Source organism: Camarhynchus parvulus, chromosome 10, assembly GCF_901933205.1.
Source record: "Camarhynchus parvulus chromosome 10, STF_HiC, whole genome shotgun sequence".
Taxonomy (NCBI): Eukaryota; Metazoa; Chordata; class Aves; order Passeriformes; family Thraupidae; genus Camarhynchus; species Camarhynchus parvulus.
This window is the reverse complement of record NC_044580.1, coordinates 1,573,694-1,589,147: the sequence shown is the minus strand read 5'-3', so window position 1 is coordinate 1,589,147 and position 15,454 is coordinate 1,573,694. Positions and strand designations below refer to the sequence as shown.

Genomic DNA, 15,454 nt, shown 5'->3' with positions numbered 1-15,454 from the left:
GCAGGAGCTGAGGATAGCTGTGTTGGCAGGTACCAGGGGCTGAAGGAGAGCTGCTTTCCCTCCCTGCTGGAGCAGTTCCCGGCCGCTCACAAGTGCAATCACTACTGCAGCATCCTGGGCCTGAAGATGCTGGAGCCAGCCAAGCCCAAGGGCTCCAAGAGTCCCTGCCTGGGCAGGAAGTCTGCCCAGTCCAGCCCCCAGCTCCAGAAGAAGGTGCTGACAAGTCCTCAGAGCACCCGCAAGGCTTCTGTGAGCCCCAAGAGCTCCCGGAGAGCTGCAGAAACAGGGGAGGCCTCAACAGCCTGCAGATCCAGGTCAGGAGAGAGCAACAGAGCTGGCTGCCCACAGTAGTCAGAGCTGCTGCAGCTGAGAGTCCTGCTCTGGCCCCCAGCCTGGGCCCAGCACATGACCAGTGTGGGAAGGGAGACCCTGGCAGTGGCCTTCTCCATGGGGCTCCTGCCCGGCCCGCAGCGCTTGCATTGTGTGGTGTGTGCTAATTGTGAGTGGCTGGGCCGGGCCACGGGGGCTGTGAGCCCCAGGCCACCTGCCCAGTACCTCTCTACAGGAGCTGCTGCTGGAGCCTGTGGGGCCGTGTGCCTCTCCATGCTCGGACTCGCTTTCCTCTCTCGACTTTCCATAGGCCTTCCTTAAGGCACGGGCAGAGCTTCTCCCTCGAGCTTTGCAGGCTCAAGGGAGAATGTCCTTGCCTGGCTCCCCAGCAAACTGGGAGTCCTGGACACCCTCGTGGTTCCCAGCACCTCATGTCCCTCTCTGTGTACCCATAAAGTGACCAGGCCAAGCCTTGCCAGCGCTGTCAAGGATGAGAACCCCACCAGTGCCCAGGCAGTCCCCAGTGCCCTGGCACACCCTTTTTCCTGCAGAGGGTTCCAGCAGTTGCTGCAGGGCTCCTCTGCTATGGGGTGGGGCTCTGGGGTATTGGCTGGTTCCAGGGCAGGTGTTTGCCACAGCAGCTGCATAGGGATGGGATTTTGCACCCCTGCCTTCCCCTGCTTCCCAGGGAAGTCTCCCACCCCGTTGCTGGGTGGCTGCTGAGGGTGGCTGTGCTGCTCTGGATGGTGGCTGGTGCTATGGTAAGGATGCTCTACCTCACACGGGATACCAGGGAGCAGGACAAAGGGGCGACTTCCCCTCCATACCAGGCTCTGCCTTGGTACGTGGGGGTGTCTAGCCCACAGGAATCACTGCTCCTTGCCCCCCTGCCATACACAGACCCTGTATGCCCTAGCCCCACAGCACAATCTGGTGCTCAGCATCACCCCTGCTTGGCACATGCTGGACTCCAGCAGCAGCTGGCAGTACCCGCTCCAAATCCTGCTGCCCCTGGCTGGAGGCAGTGATGGACAGGCACAGGAGCTGTCTGCTCCATCACCCTGCAGAGCTTCCCCTTCCCCAAGGCATTGCAGGAGGGTGCTGGGTGCCAGCACCCTGCAGGATGGGGTCCCAAGCAGTGGCTCAGTGCAGCCTGGTGGAGAGAAGGGGCTGGGCTGGGAGCGTGGTGTGCTCTGGGCTCCAGGTCCTTTGTCCTCGGGTGACTGTAAGGTACCGATGTACATAACGCGGCTGCGTTGGGACTGGGTGCTCTTGAGTGCAATAAAGCGAGAAGGACTGGCCTGTTCCTGGCACTGTGGTCCCTCTGGGAGAGCTGCACCCAAGTACAGTGGGTTGGCTTTGTGTTCCATCCATGGCCCGTGGGGGAGAAGAGGGGGGCTGGGGTCAGAGCCTTAGGCTGCCAGCAGACAGTCTGCAGTGGGCATGGGGTGCAGCCCCAGCAAAGGCCCTTGTGCTATGTGCAACAGCCATAGTCAGGGGTCAGAAGGGATTTGAGGACAAGCACACGAGGGTTGCCATAATTTATTTGGGAGCTGCTCTCTTGTGTCCGCAGGGCCAGCACCTAAGGGTGCAGGTTGCAGGGTGCACGCAGCTGTCTGTCGGCACTGGAGTGGAGAAGACCAGATGCTCAGGTTTCTGTTGGGGTTTTTTCTGCTTTTGGGGATAGGCCTTGTAGGCCCTGGTGCTGCCCCAGTTCTAGAATGTCCATGCACAGGACGTGTGGTTGTAGTATGCACAGCACTCCTTGAGCCACAGCACGCTCCCTGCCTGCTCAGCCCAGGATCCCGTGAAGGACAGAGTCCCATTCTGGAGCACCGAGCTGGAAGGAGAGACACAGGGTCAGGACAAGCTGCTGCCCCAGCAGCTGGGTCCTTGGGCAGGACCAGATGGCTCTGGGCTCCCTCACACCCACCTGGCAAAGAGCTGCTTACAGCAGGTGTACATGGTGTAGCTGGTCGAGCTGAAGTTGGTGGTGCTGAAGAACATGGCGCAGTCACCCACCTCTGTTGGCACGTAGAGGAGACCTGGGGGACAAGGTCTTCTGCTGGGACTTAACAGGGACCATGGATCCAAATTCCATACCGCAAGCAAGCTGTGAGCTCTGTACCCCACGCCTACTCACAAGTTCCACGCCCTGACTATACTTGCTTGCAAATCCTGTACCTGGGACTTTGCAGGTCCCACCTCACCCCCCAAGACTTCAGGGAGCTCCTTGCCATACTCCAAAAGTTGCCCTTGAAGTGTTCCAGCTGAGAGGAGGATGAGGGGCCCCAGGAGAGCTGTTGGGCTTGGTGTGCCCTTGGCAGAGCCATGAGGGGAGAGCAGGGTTTGAAGGCTCTGGCAGAGCCGTGGGGAGACAGGCCAGCCACCTCCATCCCTGAATGCTGCATTTGTGGGGTCTTCAGCCCTGTGCCTGCCCCTCCCTGGATCTCTCTGGCCCTGCTGCCAGTGGGCAGAGACCTACCTGCCAGGCAGGCATTGAGCATGGAGACACACATGCCAGTGAGCAGGGCCCGCAGCACCACGGCGGCCAAGTCACTCTTGCGCTGGGGCACCATGGAAGCTGTGGGGACAAAACAGACAGGGGGTCAGCTCCTGCTGTACACTGCGTGGGGGACAGATAGGGACATCATGATAGCCTCCTCAGTCCTGAGCTGGCTCTGCCTCAGTCCTGAGTGCCCTGCCCACCCCAGCCCCTGCTGTCTGGAGGATGTGGTGATCCCAGCCAGCACCCAGTCTGCTGTCTGTCCGTCCTGGCAGAGATCTGTGCCCACCCAGCACCTATGGGTGATCCACCAGAGCCCTGAGCACCCCCAGCACAGGAGTCTCTCTGCTCTTTCCCCTGTGGCTGGGTTATACCCAGGCTTGCCCATGGGTACAGTGCAAAATCATCCTGGTTGCCTCATGCAAATCCCGGTTTTTATCTAGCAGAGACCAAACATGGAGGCTTGAGGACAGCAAATTCCTCCTGCCTCAGCTGAGCTCTTGCTCCCCGACCCAGGATCCCACTCCCAGAGTGCCCAGGCACACTCACACAGGCCTCCCAGCGTGATGCCAAGGGAGCTGAGGTTGGCAAATCCACAGAGGGCAAAGGTAGTGATGCTCTCGGCTCGCTCCTGGAGGGCACAACAGCAGGAGATAGTCATGTCTGCCCAGGAGCAGCCCCAGAGCACCCAGAGCTGAGCACCACATTGGAGCTCCCAGATAGACGTGACAGAGAGAAGTCCCCCACCCCAATCCCTTCTCTGTCAGCTGTTTTTGGGAGCAAAGATGAAGGCTCTTCGTGGAAGAGGCTGGGCTGGGGGGACAAGGGCCCCTGTAGCACCATGATCTTTCCATCAAGGAGCAGGATAAATGGGAAAGGGCTTCACTGACTCCTTCTTCCCACACCCAGCCATTAGTAAACACCAAAGTCTAACTGGGCATAAGTGCCCTCCCACTCCCAGCACCATTGTCCTTGGTTCAATGATCTTAGAGGACTTTTCCAAACTAAATGGTTCTATGATCCTCTCCTGCCCACCACCACCTGCCCAGCCAGGTGCCATGCCCCATTCCAGCTGGCTCTATCCCTGCCCTGTGCCTGGCAGGGTGGCAGGTGCCCTCACAGATATCCACTGCTTCCGGCTCCCATCCCACTCCTCCAGGCCCATCAGACGGTTCTTCTTGTACGTGGCCAGCTGCTGGTACGCCACAAACTCGTTCAGGAAGATCTTGATCCCCAGGAGCTCAGCCACCAGCGGTGAGTCTGCCCAGTCTGCCCCCATGAGAAAGGCCAAAGGCATGAGGACATAGGAGCAGATCACCTGGGAAAAGCATCCCAGAAGGGAATGACTCAGAGCTGACCTGCACGGCCGCCAGATTGGACATCCACTGCCAGCGTTCACCAAAAACCCAGCAAGGGTCTCAGCAGCCCACTGAGGCAGGGGGCAGAGGTGGGGATGGGTGGGGGATGCAGGATCTGCCAGCTCTTGGGGATACCTGGAAGGTAAGACCCTCGATGTCTACCATCTTCCCAAACCAGCGCAGGGCAGCATTGATGAACTCCAGCACGGCCAAGAAGCCGATGAGGTTGGCTGCAATGTTGGCCACGAGCCCCACGGAGTTGGCAGCCCCATTGCTAGCAGCTTCCAAGATGTTCTGCTCTTCCCTGCATGGAAAAGGACCCCAATGTATTCATCTGGCTGGGCATCCCCCATGCCAGGTCAGTGCTCACTCCATGGATGTGTGCACACCACAGGCCCTCCCAGCCTCGTGTGCCCCGAAGTGCCACCACGGCTTCCCCGCAGTACACGGACACGCGCAGCCCCACTGCACTGCCCCTCTGCTCACACTCACCCTCGGGAGATGCGGATGCTTGCTTTGCCCTTGAACTTGGACTCCTCCACTTCAGGGTAGACAAGTTTGGCCATGCCGAGGGCACAGGGCGCAGCCATCACAGAAGCTGCAATCAGTGATGCTGCATCAATCTGCAACGTGCACACCAGAGGCATAGGCACCTCTGCACAAGGCTGCGCCCCGTGAGCTGCCACCCCAGGGCATTCCAGCACGTGCCTGGCATCAGCCAGTGACACTCAGAGCAGTTCAGGGCTCTCCACTTGCTGAAGGTGGGAAAATTGGCTGTTTTCCCATCTAAGCAGCCATGCACATGGGGCAACTTGCCTGCATGGAGGCAATTGCTGGAGCTGCAGCGATTGTAGCCTTGGTGATGTAAATCTCCCCTGCTGTTTGACTTAATGGTTCTTGTCCCGTCCTTGTCCCTTTTTATTGGTATCAGAGCAATATGCTGAATAACGCTGTTACCTTCTACTTGCTGATAAAGGGCCAAGCTCCCAGCCTCAGCCCTCCCCTGGCAACATCTCATTTCTCTGACTTTTCACCTTTGGTTCCCCATTTAAGGACACTAATTAATGTTTAAATAGCAGGAGCTCAGGCAGCAGGTTAAGGGAAAGGTTTGTTCAAAGCACTGATAAACTGGAGAGGGCATCCCTGGAGGCTTGGTGCCAGACGTGCCCAGGCAATGCTGGAGGAGCAGGGATTCCTCCCTTGGGAGGAGGGGGGCCTGGGTATTGCTGTTTCTGTTTAAAAGGGGGTTGGAGGGGAGACACTGCTCAGTGACAGCCAGTGAAAAGGTGAGAATCACAGACACAGTTTCAGTTGAATATAAGGAAAAATTGTTTCTTGTGTCTGAGGCACCTGTGGGGTAAACCAGAGAGGTTGGGGGAGATCTCCATCTGTAGGATGTTCACCACCAACCTGGACAAGGTCCTGGGCATCCCCTCAGTTGCCATAACCTCAGTTGGCAGGAGGGTGGATCAGAGACCCCCCACCAGAGGGTCTTTCTGGGCTATATTATCCCGTGGTTCTGTGGGATTTGCTCTGCACACTGTGCAGGGACACAGGGTAGGGGATCCCATAGCACTGCCTTCTACCTGGCAGGGCTCCAGGGCTCTGGCCAGGCCAGGTGGGGCTGGATCAGATGTCTTTGGGACAAGGTGAGTCTGGACACCCTGCTCTCATCCTGCTTAGGGAAGGGCAGCATGAGGCACCTGCTGGGGGTCTTCCCTCATCCCCAAGTCCAGGGCAGTTCTTGCATGTCAGTAGCCTGTGGCAGGGAACATGTGGATCCAGCTGCTCGTGCACTCACCCCAAAGGATATGTAGGCGCCCATGACGCTGCCTGCGATGGTGGCGAAGCCACCAGTCATCACAGAATGGATTTCTGACAGGGTCATGTCTGCGAGGTATGGGCGGATGAGCAGCGGCGCTTCAGTCTGTGCAGGAGGAGAAAACCCTGCTGTCCTCAGGATGGGACCATACAGGGCCACAGGTCTCATAGGGAGGGAGAAGACCCTTTCTCTAGGGCAGGCTCAGCTGCAAGCACTGAGGAGCTGCTGCCAAACCAGGACCTTACCTGTCCCACAAAAATGTTGCCTGCCACGCTGAGAGTCTCAGTGGGAGTGGTGCCCATTGAGATTTGAAGCACCCAGGAGATCTGGGGAAAGACAAGGCCATTGTGAGGCCCCAGGCACCCTGCCACCATACCCACAAAGCCAGGCACTGCTTGGCCCCTGCAAGGAGGTAATCCTGGGAAGCACCTCCAGACCAGGTGGAGACATCAGCTCTAGGGTTCAGATTTTTAAGCTTTCTGAGAAGGACGTGCTAGAAAGACAGGGGTTGTGTCTATCCTTTTAAGCAGGACAAATCACCCCAAATTAGTACCATGACAATTTTTCTGGGACATCTCTCAGCTGACCATAGTAGACAGAGAACCCAACAGGTTCTTCCCCTTCCCACTGCCATCCCAGATCAAGGAGTGAGGCCCTACCTTGAGAATAAGCCACTGCATGACCCCGAGGTAGTAGAGGATGGACATCACACAGCTGAAGAAAACAATGATGGGCAGGGTCTGCAGGCAAGGCACAGGGTTAAGGGAGAGCTGAGCCACACATCCCAGCGCCCATGGGCACCAGGCTGGGCATGGTGTGGTACAGCCCACGCTGCTGGGGTGCCACAACGCTCAGCCAGGCTGGCAGGAGGGACAGGGACCAGTGCAAGTCCTCCGTGGCACTGAGGAAGTCCACAGGTGGATACACAGCTGAAGGAGATCCATCTCTGAGATGGTTGAGCTCTACCACAGCAGATCTGGCTGCACTTTGCTCTCCAGGACCCAGCAAAGAGGCAGACCAGAAGAAAACCTCCCCATGCCCCATTCTCTATTCCTTGACTGACCTGGAAGGCAAAGACTTCTTCAATGAGTGTGTTCCCAAAGACAAAGCTGGAGCCAGCTGTGGTGTAGCCCAGGAAGTACTGCAAGGGAAGAAGTTACACTGTAGGACAGAGATCTCCATCAGGTCCTTCCCTGATATCTCATTCTGCCTAATGAGGGGCTGTGCCCCCAGTCCCACAGCTCACTTCACTGCACACCAGAGAATGCCCCTCTGAGGCCTAAGATGGGGATCCTGGTGGGCTGTCCCAAAGCCACAGGGCCCTGCTACAGCCTGGAAGGGAGAGCACACCGAGGGCTCTGGGCTGCTGCAGAAAACCAGGGGAGAGTTGGCTGCCCTCCAGTCCCGAGCATGCAATCCCTGCCATGTCCCCTCCCCATGCCACACTCTGCTTTTCCTGGTAATCTCAGGGTACAGGCACAGGATGGGATGAGTAGATGCAGTACCTGGACCTGGTCTCCCAGCCACTGGAAAGCTTGTGTGCCAGGAGTCGTTCGCAGGACAAAGAGTCCGAGTAAGAACTCCAAACCAAGACCCCAGAAAACGACTCTCCAGGACACCTGGGGACAAAAAGCGGAACAGGAGCTGAAATGTTTCCAAGGCCTACAGGCTTCCCCCTCTGGTTTCCAGCTGCTGCAACAGCAGCACATGACAAACACCACACACTGCCCCAGCGTGAAGGTCATGGGGAGACCAATAAAGTGTTACAGAAACCAACAAATGTGGGTTGGTGACAGAGCCAGAAATGAGTTGGTGAGACTCTGGAACTGGCTGGAACACAACCTGCCAGGCTGACCCAGGATACAAGCACAAAGACCTTATGATGATTGGTAGCACAGACCTGCTAGATTGAAACTGTTTGTTCAATAACCCTTCAGAGGAGCAGGATGGAGAGACTGCCCAAAGCATTGCAGCAGTTTGGGCTGAAAGCCACCAGGATTTCAATCACTTCTGACCAAGGCTCCTGAAGCCCAGGTGTGGGTCAGGTGCTGGGCTTCTGGGTCTCATCCGCTATGAGGGACATGGCAGAAAACAGGACAGAGGCATGCAGGGGAGCCCTGGGTTGGGAAGTGGGAAGGAGAGCAGTGGTACAAAGAGCAGTGAGGTGGCTTTGGGGTCTATCCATCCAACCAGTTCAGCTCCTCAGGCTGCACCCAGCTCTGCCCAGCTCTGCTGGGCTTCTGCTTCCTCCAGAGAAGGGGATACCAGGGGGAACAAAGAGCTTCTCCAGTGCTGGGTGTTCACCTCCTGCAAGGGGCCTGATGGTCAGGTCACAGCTGGAACACGTACCGCACCATGGTGCTTGGAGCAGGCAAACAGGAACAGCACCAAAAAGCAGAAACCACCTAATGAGATGAGCTGCTCTGGGTTTCTGCCAGTGTCCAAAACCAGCCACACAATCAGGCCTGCCAGAAGGGCCACCCACAGGAGCCTGCAGAGGAAACCCCAGACTGTCAGCAAGGTGATGTCCCCATCGGGAGGGAAGCTCATGAAGGGCAGGAGCCCACTGTGATGGAATTGCCACTGTAAGGTCCCTGTATCTGCAGAAACCTGGGGCTTAGGCACAAGCGAGGGCGGTGAACAGCCATCACTACCGAGGCAGAGCAGACAGACATCTCTGCAATGCTTTTAAGTGGTCCCCAGGCTGGCCATGCTCGCCCTTTGTGAGGTGCCAGCCTGGCACATGCAGAGCCATGGGAGGGAACCCAGGTGCTGGGAGGGATCTGGCCCTTCCTTCTCCTGACTCACCATTTCAGCCACGGCCAGGCCTTTTGGAAGCACTTCCCAACGGGGCGGAGGAGAAGCAGAACCTTTGCCCCGCAGTGCTTCTGGAAGACCTCCCAGCAGATGAAGAAGACAACCACAGCAGTTATCACCACCAAGGGGAGGGCTCGCTGGAAGTTGAGGTAACAGGCCGCAATGAAGTAGCACAGGTAGGCTGGAGAAGGCACATTGGGAGTCAGAAACATCAGGGCTGTAGGATCACGGGTTCATAACTCACTGGGGCCAGCCATGAGGGTCATTTCCTCCCAGCATCCTTCCCTGGCCACACTTGAGGATCCCATCTTTGTGTGAGGAGAGCTTAAGAGCACCACCCCAGCAGGGAGCAGAAGGGGCACAGTAAACCCTTTGGGCAGGTGGAGAAAGGGCAGGGGGACAGTGAGGTGAATGAAGGTAGAACTGGGCAGCAGTGGTGGGGTGAGGAGGGGGCAGTGAGGCTGCTGGGAGTGGATACAACCTCCACACACTGGACAGTGTTCAGTCAGCGGAGTCTGGAGGCACAGCCAGCCAAAGGGGTGGGGATGTGGAGTCTCAGTCCTCACCTACTACAAGGAGCCCCAGGACAACTCTTCTCAGCACCTTGGCATGAGCCTTGCAGAAATGCTGTGCCTTGGATGCTGGCTGCAGGGCCTTCCTGGGGAGAGTCACATGCCAGAGACAGGAGAGACGCAGAAGATGGACAGGGAAGATGAGCCCAAGGCAAACCACCCCAAGTGCACCAACCCACCAGAGCCAGGCCATGAGCGTGGCTCCCTCTGGGCACTGCCAGCAGCAGGAGGTGGTACAGGTGGGAACCCCAGCATGCTCACCATCACCTGTTATGGGGACAGAGACCTGCCAGTGGCACCCTACAGGGCCACACAGAGCCATCAGTCACTGCCCCCACCTCAATTCCATCCTACTCTGCTCCCAAACCAGGTTTGTACTCCGGCAGAGCTCACATATCTGTGCAGATCATCCCACCTGCAGTAGGTGGAGAATCTCCCTTTCCTTTCTCTTCTCTCCTCTTGGTTCTCACTGCGTGGACCACCACATTCCTCATAGTGTCTGTTCTCTCCCTGGAAAACATCATTAACTGAGCACCGGGAAGGGAAGGGAAGGGAAGGGAAGGGAAGGGAAGGGAAGGGAAGGGAAGGGAAGGGGGAAGGGAAGGGAAGGGAAGGGAAGGGAAGGGAAGGGGAACTTACCTCAAAGCTGAAAGCTGGGTTATCTGTGCCCTTGTCAAGGCTGTCCAGGGTTATCTGGTTTCCTTCCATCTCCAGGAGCTCCCTTGCTTCAGTGTATACAGGAAACCCTGGGAGGGCCCGATGCTGGCTGGGGAGAGCAAAATGGGATCACCTCTGGGAAGCTCAAATGTCCCACTCTGCTTTTCAGTTTTGGGGCCCTGAGAGGAGAACACCCCTGGCAGTCAGTATTCAGAGCAGGTCCTGCCCCAGCACATCAGGGGACCATCCTGTAGGGTCCTCAGGCCATGGTGCTGGTGGGCTGCATTCCTTGTTCTGTAACTCTAGAGAGGTCTTTGCTGTGCTTCCAAGGAATTATTGGAGAGGACTGTATGCAGCAGGGAATGCTGGTACTCCCCCTCCAAGTTGGTGACAGTGTCCACCAGCCTCTGTGAGCCTCTTTGTATTGGAATAATACCAATATAGCCGGACAGGGCGTGCCTGACCTTGTCTGGCCCTTGGTGCTGAACCAAATAGCGGCAACTGTGGTGTTTTCACCTCAGAGACACTTTTGGCTGGCTGGATGCTGCAGCTGAGCACGTGGGGCCAAGTCCAGGCCTTCAGGAGCTCTGGTGGTGGCAGGATGGAGCCTCTGGCAGAGAAGCTTTATGGTGATGGTGAAGGAAAGGAGTCGGTTCTGATGGAGAGTTTTGATCCAGAGCTTTATCCTGTCCCGCGGGCCTCTGAATCCAGCAACAGAACTCCCTGACCCCGTGGTTGCTGTTCCTTTTAACCCCAGGAAGGGGAGGAGGGAAGGGGTAGGGATCCACCAACCAGGTACAGGAGGGGAGGTCTCAAGGGACAAAGGACACCTGGATGGCCCAATGTCCCCCCAGGGGTAGAAGGCATCCTTTGAATCTGCCAATCACTCAACACCCTTCTGGAATTCCAGGATTGACAGACAGTGCTCCAGGGAAAGGAAGGTGACTGACACACCTGGGAGGGAATTATCAGGGGAGGGACCGGGTTTGTGAGGTAAACCCTGAGATCACAATGCAACATCTTTGCAAGAGGGATTTTTCAAAAAGTATCCTTCATCCTCAAAAGGTCTTGGTACAACCAAGTAAGATGAGGAAGAAGATCCTTTCATGCTGGTAATTAACACAGTGAAGGAACGAGGGGTAGGAATAACTGGTAGTTTGCATAGGGATTGGTCCTAAAAGAGAATCATACTGGGAGAACTGGTCCAGCAAACCCAGAAGAACCAGTGTTATGCCAGGGCAGGAACCCTTGGAGCATCCCATTTGGACACCCACCCAGTTCCCCTACCTGGAGAAGGATGAGGGAAGAGCAGAGAGTCGCAGGCGAGGCAGTGATTGACTGTAGAAGCACTTCTGTGTGAGGACAGAGGCAGTAAGATGTTGTCTTTGCTTTGAGGAGAATTGCAGAGCTCTGTGTGAAGAAGGAGGAGATCACAGGGTCATCGCCAGTTTCTCTCAGTGTCCACTGAAGGGAAAGACTCAGCCCCAAATGCAACAGGTGAAGATGGCGAGTTTTGGAGAACATCCTCCTCATCATGGGACCTCATGGCAGCTGAGGGTGGAGTGGCCAGGGCTCCACAGGCTGGCAGAGCCACCACGGGGAACCACTGGAGTGTCCTGGCCCTAGTGTGTCCCTGGGTTCATGGCTCCAGCAGGGCAGGACCCAGGGCCATGGTGGGAACCCAGGGCCTCCACCATAGCTGGTGCTCCTGGTGCTCAGGGATGTCTCTCCAGGACCCTGGCAGAGATCAGGAGGACCCCCCTCCCAAGTCCATCACCCTCCAAGGACACTCCCCAGTGCCCATCTGGGCTCAGTGACCCCTCCAGGATCTCATGGAGTTCCAGGACCACCCCAGGTCCCTGGCTGTGCCACCATCTCAGGCTCAGTGCCTGCCAGGGCTGCTGCCACCTCCTTGTCCCCCACCCTGCCAGCCCCAAAATCTCTTGTTTTGGTGCAGTCTCATTGGCTGCTGTCCCCTCGGGAGCAGGACCACACGGACGGGAGATAATGAGGGAGGGAGTAGACAGGTGTCCCCAGTGCCCCCTGCATACCTGTGTCCCTGCTCACTCCTGCTCCTTGCGTCCCCCGCAGCCTCTGGAGCAGCGTGGCCGCGGCACCCCCTGCCCTGTGTCCCTGCGCGCCGCTGGCCTCATCCCCCCAGTCCTCACACCCCCGGTGGCCTCGTGCCCTCCGTGTCCTCACGGCTCCCCCGCCCTGGCACCGCCGTCCCGCGGCACTCACCGTCAGCCCCGCCGGCCCGCAGCTCCCGGGCCCGTGTCCGGTTACCCATTAACAGCTCGGTCCAAAGAGCTGGGCTGGGCCGGGCAAGGGCAGGCAGGGGAAGCCCAGCGGCGTGGCCGCGCAGGGCACCGTGCCATCCAAAGGAAGGGCAGCCGCGGGACTTTCCCCCTTGACAGAACGAGCCTGCAGGAGAGATATTGAAAGTAGAAATCAAACTTTTACCCCACCCCAGGAAATGCTTCCCAAAGGAAAACAGAGTGTGCCACACACGGCCTCCAAGGCTTCAGTGGCATGAAACCATGTCCCCTGGTCCCCGAGAAGGATGGGGGGGAAGCCAACAAATGCGTCCCTTTGCACTGTGTGTCCGAAACCCCCTTTTCACGCGGGATGTTGGGAATCCTATGCCCAGGTCTGTGCACTCCGCCGGTACCTCCCGCTCTTTGTTTGCACAGGGAGCGGTGATGTGGCTCCGAGGGTGCCAAATCGGGGCTGGCAGGAGTCAGTTCAGGCATTGGTGATTAGCGACGCCACGGGGCACTCAGGGCACCACGTGCCACACACCGCCCGTAAACAAACTGCTCTCCGTGCCGGGCCGCGCCTCCGCCCCGCGGGTCCGGACAATGCCCCGCTAGAGCTGCCCAGGGCTGGGGAGCGAGGGCGCGATGGCGCCGGGCAGCGAGAAAGGGCGAAACCGTGAAAGCTGAGGCCGCGACGCTGGGCTGAGCTGCCTCACCGCGCCTCGGCGAGGTCCCCGAGCCCCGCGTGTGGCACTCGCGGCACAACCAGAGCCAGCCCCGCGTGTGGCACAGGACAGCCAGAGACAGCCCCGTATGTGACACTCACAGCACACCAGAGCTGCCCCCGCTGTGACCGGGGACAGCCAGAGGCGGCCCCGCTGTGACCGGGGACAGCCAGAGGCGGCCCCGTTGTGACAGGGAACACCCAGGGCCGGCCCCGGTGTGACCGGGACAGCCAGAGCCGGCGCCGCTGTGCCTGCCGTTCCCGGTTCACCCAGGGCCAGCCCCGCTGTGACCGGGGACAGCCAGAGCCGGCGCCGGGTTGAGAGGGGACAGCCAGAGCCAGCCCCGCTGTGACCAGGGGACAGCCAGAGCCGGCGCCGGGTGTGAGAGGGGACAGCCAGGGCCGGCGCCGGGTGTGAGAGGGGACAGCCAGAGCCGGCGCCGGGTGTGAGAGGGGACAGCCAGGGCCGGCGCTCCTCTGCCGCTCCCGCCTCACCCACACCCGGCCCCGCCCCGACACACGTCAGCGCCCTCAGACCCAACTGCCGCCGCGCCCAGCCGCCCGCACAGAGCCCCGGTAGCGCGCCGTGATCGTATAGTGGTTAGTACTCTGCGTTGTGGCCGCAGCAACCTCGGTTCGAATCCGAGTCACGGCATCGCCCGGCGGTACCACGGCACACGGGCTCCGCTTTTTGACTTTCCTCCCCCCGTGCTCCGGTTTTTTGTCACGTCGCACCAATATTTCATTTTTCTTTCTTTTTTTTTGTGTCGGTTGCCGGCGGGGCTGCGGAGCTGAGCTGGGCCCGGCGCGGGGGGGTCCGCGGGCGCCGGGAAGGGAAGGAGCGGAGGGGCTGAAAACAAGAAAATATCATAAGATGAAGAAAAGAACATAAAAGTAGAAATAATAAATTCAATAATAAAATTCAATTTTAAAATACACGAAAATAAGACTAGAGGAGAGGAGAGGAGAGGAGAGGAGAGGAGAGGAGAGGAGAGGAGAGGAGAGGAGAGGAGAGGAGAGAATGAGGTACAAAGTAAGGGTAAAACTGAAATAAAAATAGAATTTTAAAATTAAGTTAAAAGAAAATATGTATTTAAAAATTAATAAAATTATACCACTATATTAAGTAAAATAAAAGTAAATAAAATAACTACATAATTAAATTTAAAGTAATAAAAAATGAACTATTAGAATAAAATATAATAGAAAAAACAAAACGAAAAATAACATTTGATGACATGAAGGTAAATAAATAAATAAAATGTAAAAATAGAAGAGAATAAAGAAAATTCAAGAAAATATTATTAAGAATAAAACAGTAAAAATTAAAAACTAAAATGAAAATTAAATTATGTTAAACAGATAAAATGAAATAGAATTAAATCAAAATAAATAAAGTAAATAAAAATTTGAAATAAATTACAAATAATAAAATTGAGTTCAAAATAATAAGAGAGAACAACAAAACTGAATTATGAAATAGACCAATGCAGAGACTAAAGGGGAGCAGTCAAAAAGCGGAGCCCGTGTGCCGTGGTACCGCCGGGCGATGCCGTGACTCGGATTCGAACCGAGGTTGCTGCGGCCACAACGCAGAGTACTAACCACTATACGATCACGGCGCGCTACCGGGGCTCTGTGCGGGCGGCTGGGCGCGGCGGCAGTTGGATCTGAGGGCGCTGACGTGTGTCGGGGCGGGGCCGGGTGTGGGTGAGGCGGGAGCGGCAGAGGAGCGCCGGCCCTGGCTGTCCCCTCTCACAGCGGGGCCGGCCCTGGCTGTCCCCTCTCACAGCGGGGCCGGCTCTGGCTGTCCCCTGTCACAGCGGGGCCGGCCCTGGCTGTCCCCTGGTCACACCCGGGGCCGGCCCTGGCTGTCCCCTGTTCGCAGCGGGGCCGGCCCTGGCTGTCCCCTCACACGCGGGGCCGGCCCTGGGCGCTCCCGCTCCGTCCCCCGCGGGCATTCCCCGGGCGCAGCTCCGGGGCTCCGTCCCGTGTTCCCCGTGCGGGGCCGGGGCGCTGGTGAAGGGCCCCGGGCCGAGCCCCGGAGCTCTCACGGCCCTCACCCACTCCCTGGCCCCGGCCCCGAGCCTCGCTCCGTGTCTGACCCCACTGTGGCGCCCATCCCCTCAGCTTTATCCTCTGCCTTCGGCCCAGCTCCCTGCTCTCACCCTGACCCCGATCCTCGCCCTTCCCTTCATCCCAGCCCTCCCTATCCTAGGGTAACCCCGCTCCTGAGCTGTAACCTCACCTCTCTCACTCCCGTGCTTATTTCTCAGGGAGTAAAGTTTCTCCTAACCACAGGATTAATGACTGGGCACAGAGGGATGGGAGAAAAGAGAGGGACTAAGGATGTTATGCCCCTGAAACAGCAAGAGGTATCAATCTGTGCTGGACTCCTTGTTTCTCCTCC

General features: G+C 57.6%; 2 protein-coding genes and 2 non-coding genes across 5 annotated transcripts in view; 2 read left to right on the top strand and 2 right to left on the bottom strand.

Moving 5' to 3' along the window:
* Window positions 1-1,456, top strand: part of ALPK3 (alpha kinase 3) — a 32,937-nt gene extending 31,481 nt beyond the window's left edge. For both annotated transcript variants that reach the window (XM_030955229.1, XM_030955228.1), the window contains one exon: window positions 30-1,456. In XM_030955229.1, the coding sequence (XP_030811089.1) occupies window positions 30-351 (322 nt within the window). In that variant the 3' untranslated portion in view covers window positions 352-1,456. The remainder of the gene's footprint in view (window positions 1-29) is intronic.
* A 590-nt stretch (window positions 1,457-2,046) lies between these two features.
* Window positions 2,047-12,352, bottom strand: LOC115907492 (sodium/nucleoside cotransporter 1-like). Its single transcript, XM_030955434.1, has 19 exons — window positions 12,231-12,352; window positions 11,350-11,472; window positions 10,045-10,171; window positions 9,821-9,915; window positions 9,400-9,491; window positions 8,825-9,014; window positions 8,366-8,507; window positions 7,522-7,635; window positions 7,080-7,157; window positions 6,676-6,756; window positions 6,262-6,342; window positions 5,996-6,121; window positions 4,687-4,817; window positions 4,330-4,498; window positions 3,957-4,154; window positions 3,386-3,467; window positions 2,816-2,914; window positions 2,264-2,375; window positions 2,047-2,170 (listed from the first exon to the last, which is right to left on the bottom strand). The coding sequence occupies exons 1-19, from the start codon at window positions 12,350-12,352 to the stop codon at window positions 2,047-2,049; spliced, it is 2,286 nt and encodes a 761-aa protein (XP_030811294.1).
* Window positions 12,353-13,627: 1,275 nt separating this feature from the next.
* TRNAH-GUG lies at window positions 13,628-13,699 on the top strand. Its single transcript has one exon. It is a non-coding gene; the product is annotated as a tRNA-His (tRNA).
* Window positions 13,700-14,594: 895 nt separating this feature from the next.
* TRNAH-GUG lies at window positions 14,595-14,666 on the bottom strand. The gene has a single exon. It is a non-coding gene; the product is annotated as a tRNA-His (tRNA).
* Between the last annotated feature and the right edge of the window lie 788 nt (window positions 14,667-15,454).

Coding starts and splice junctions, on each gene's coding strand:
- LOC115907492 (XM_030955434.1), bottom strand. CDS start 12,352: ATGGGTAACCGGACACGGGCCCGGGAGCTGCGGGCCGGCGGGGCTGAC. Junction 11,473..12,230: donor GGCACGAGGCCACCGGGGGT/GTGAGGACTGGG, acceptor TTCTTCACACAG/AGCTCTGCAATTCTCCTCAA. Junction 6,757..7,079: donor AAGAAGTCTTTGCCTTCCAG/GTCAGTCAAGGA, acceptor CCTTGCCTGCAG/ACCCTGCCCATCATTGTTTT.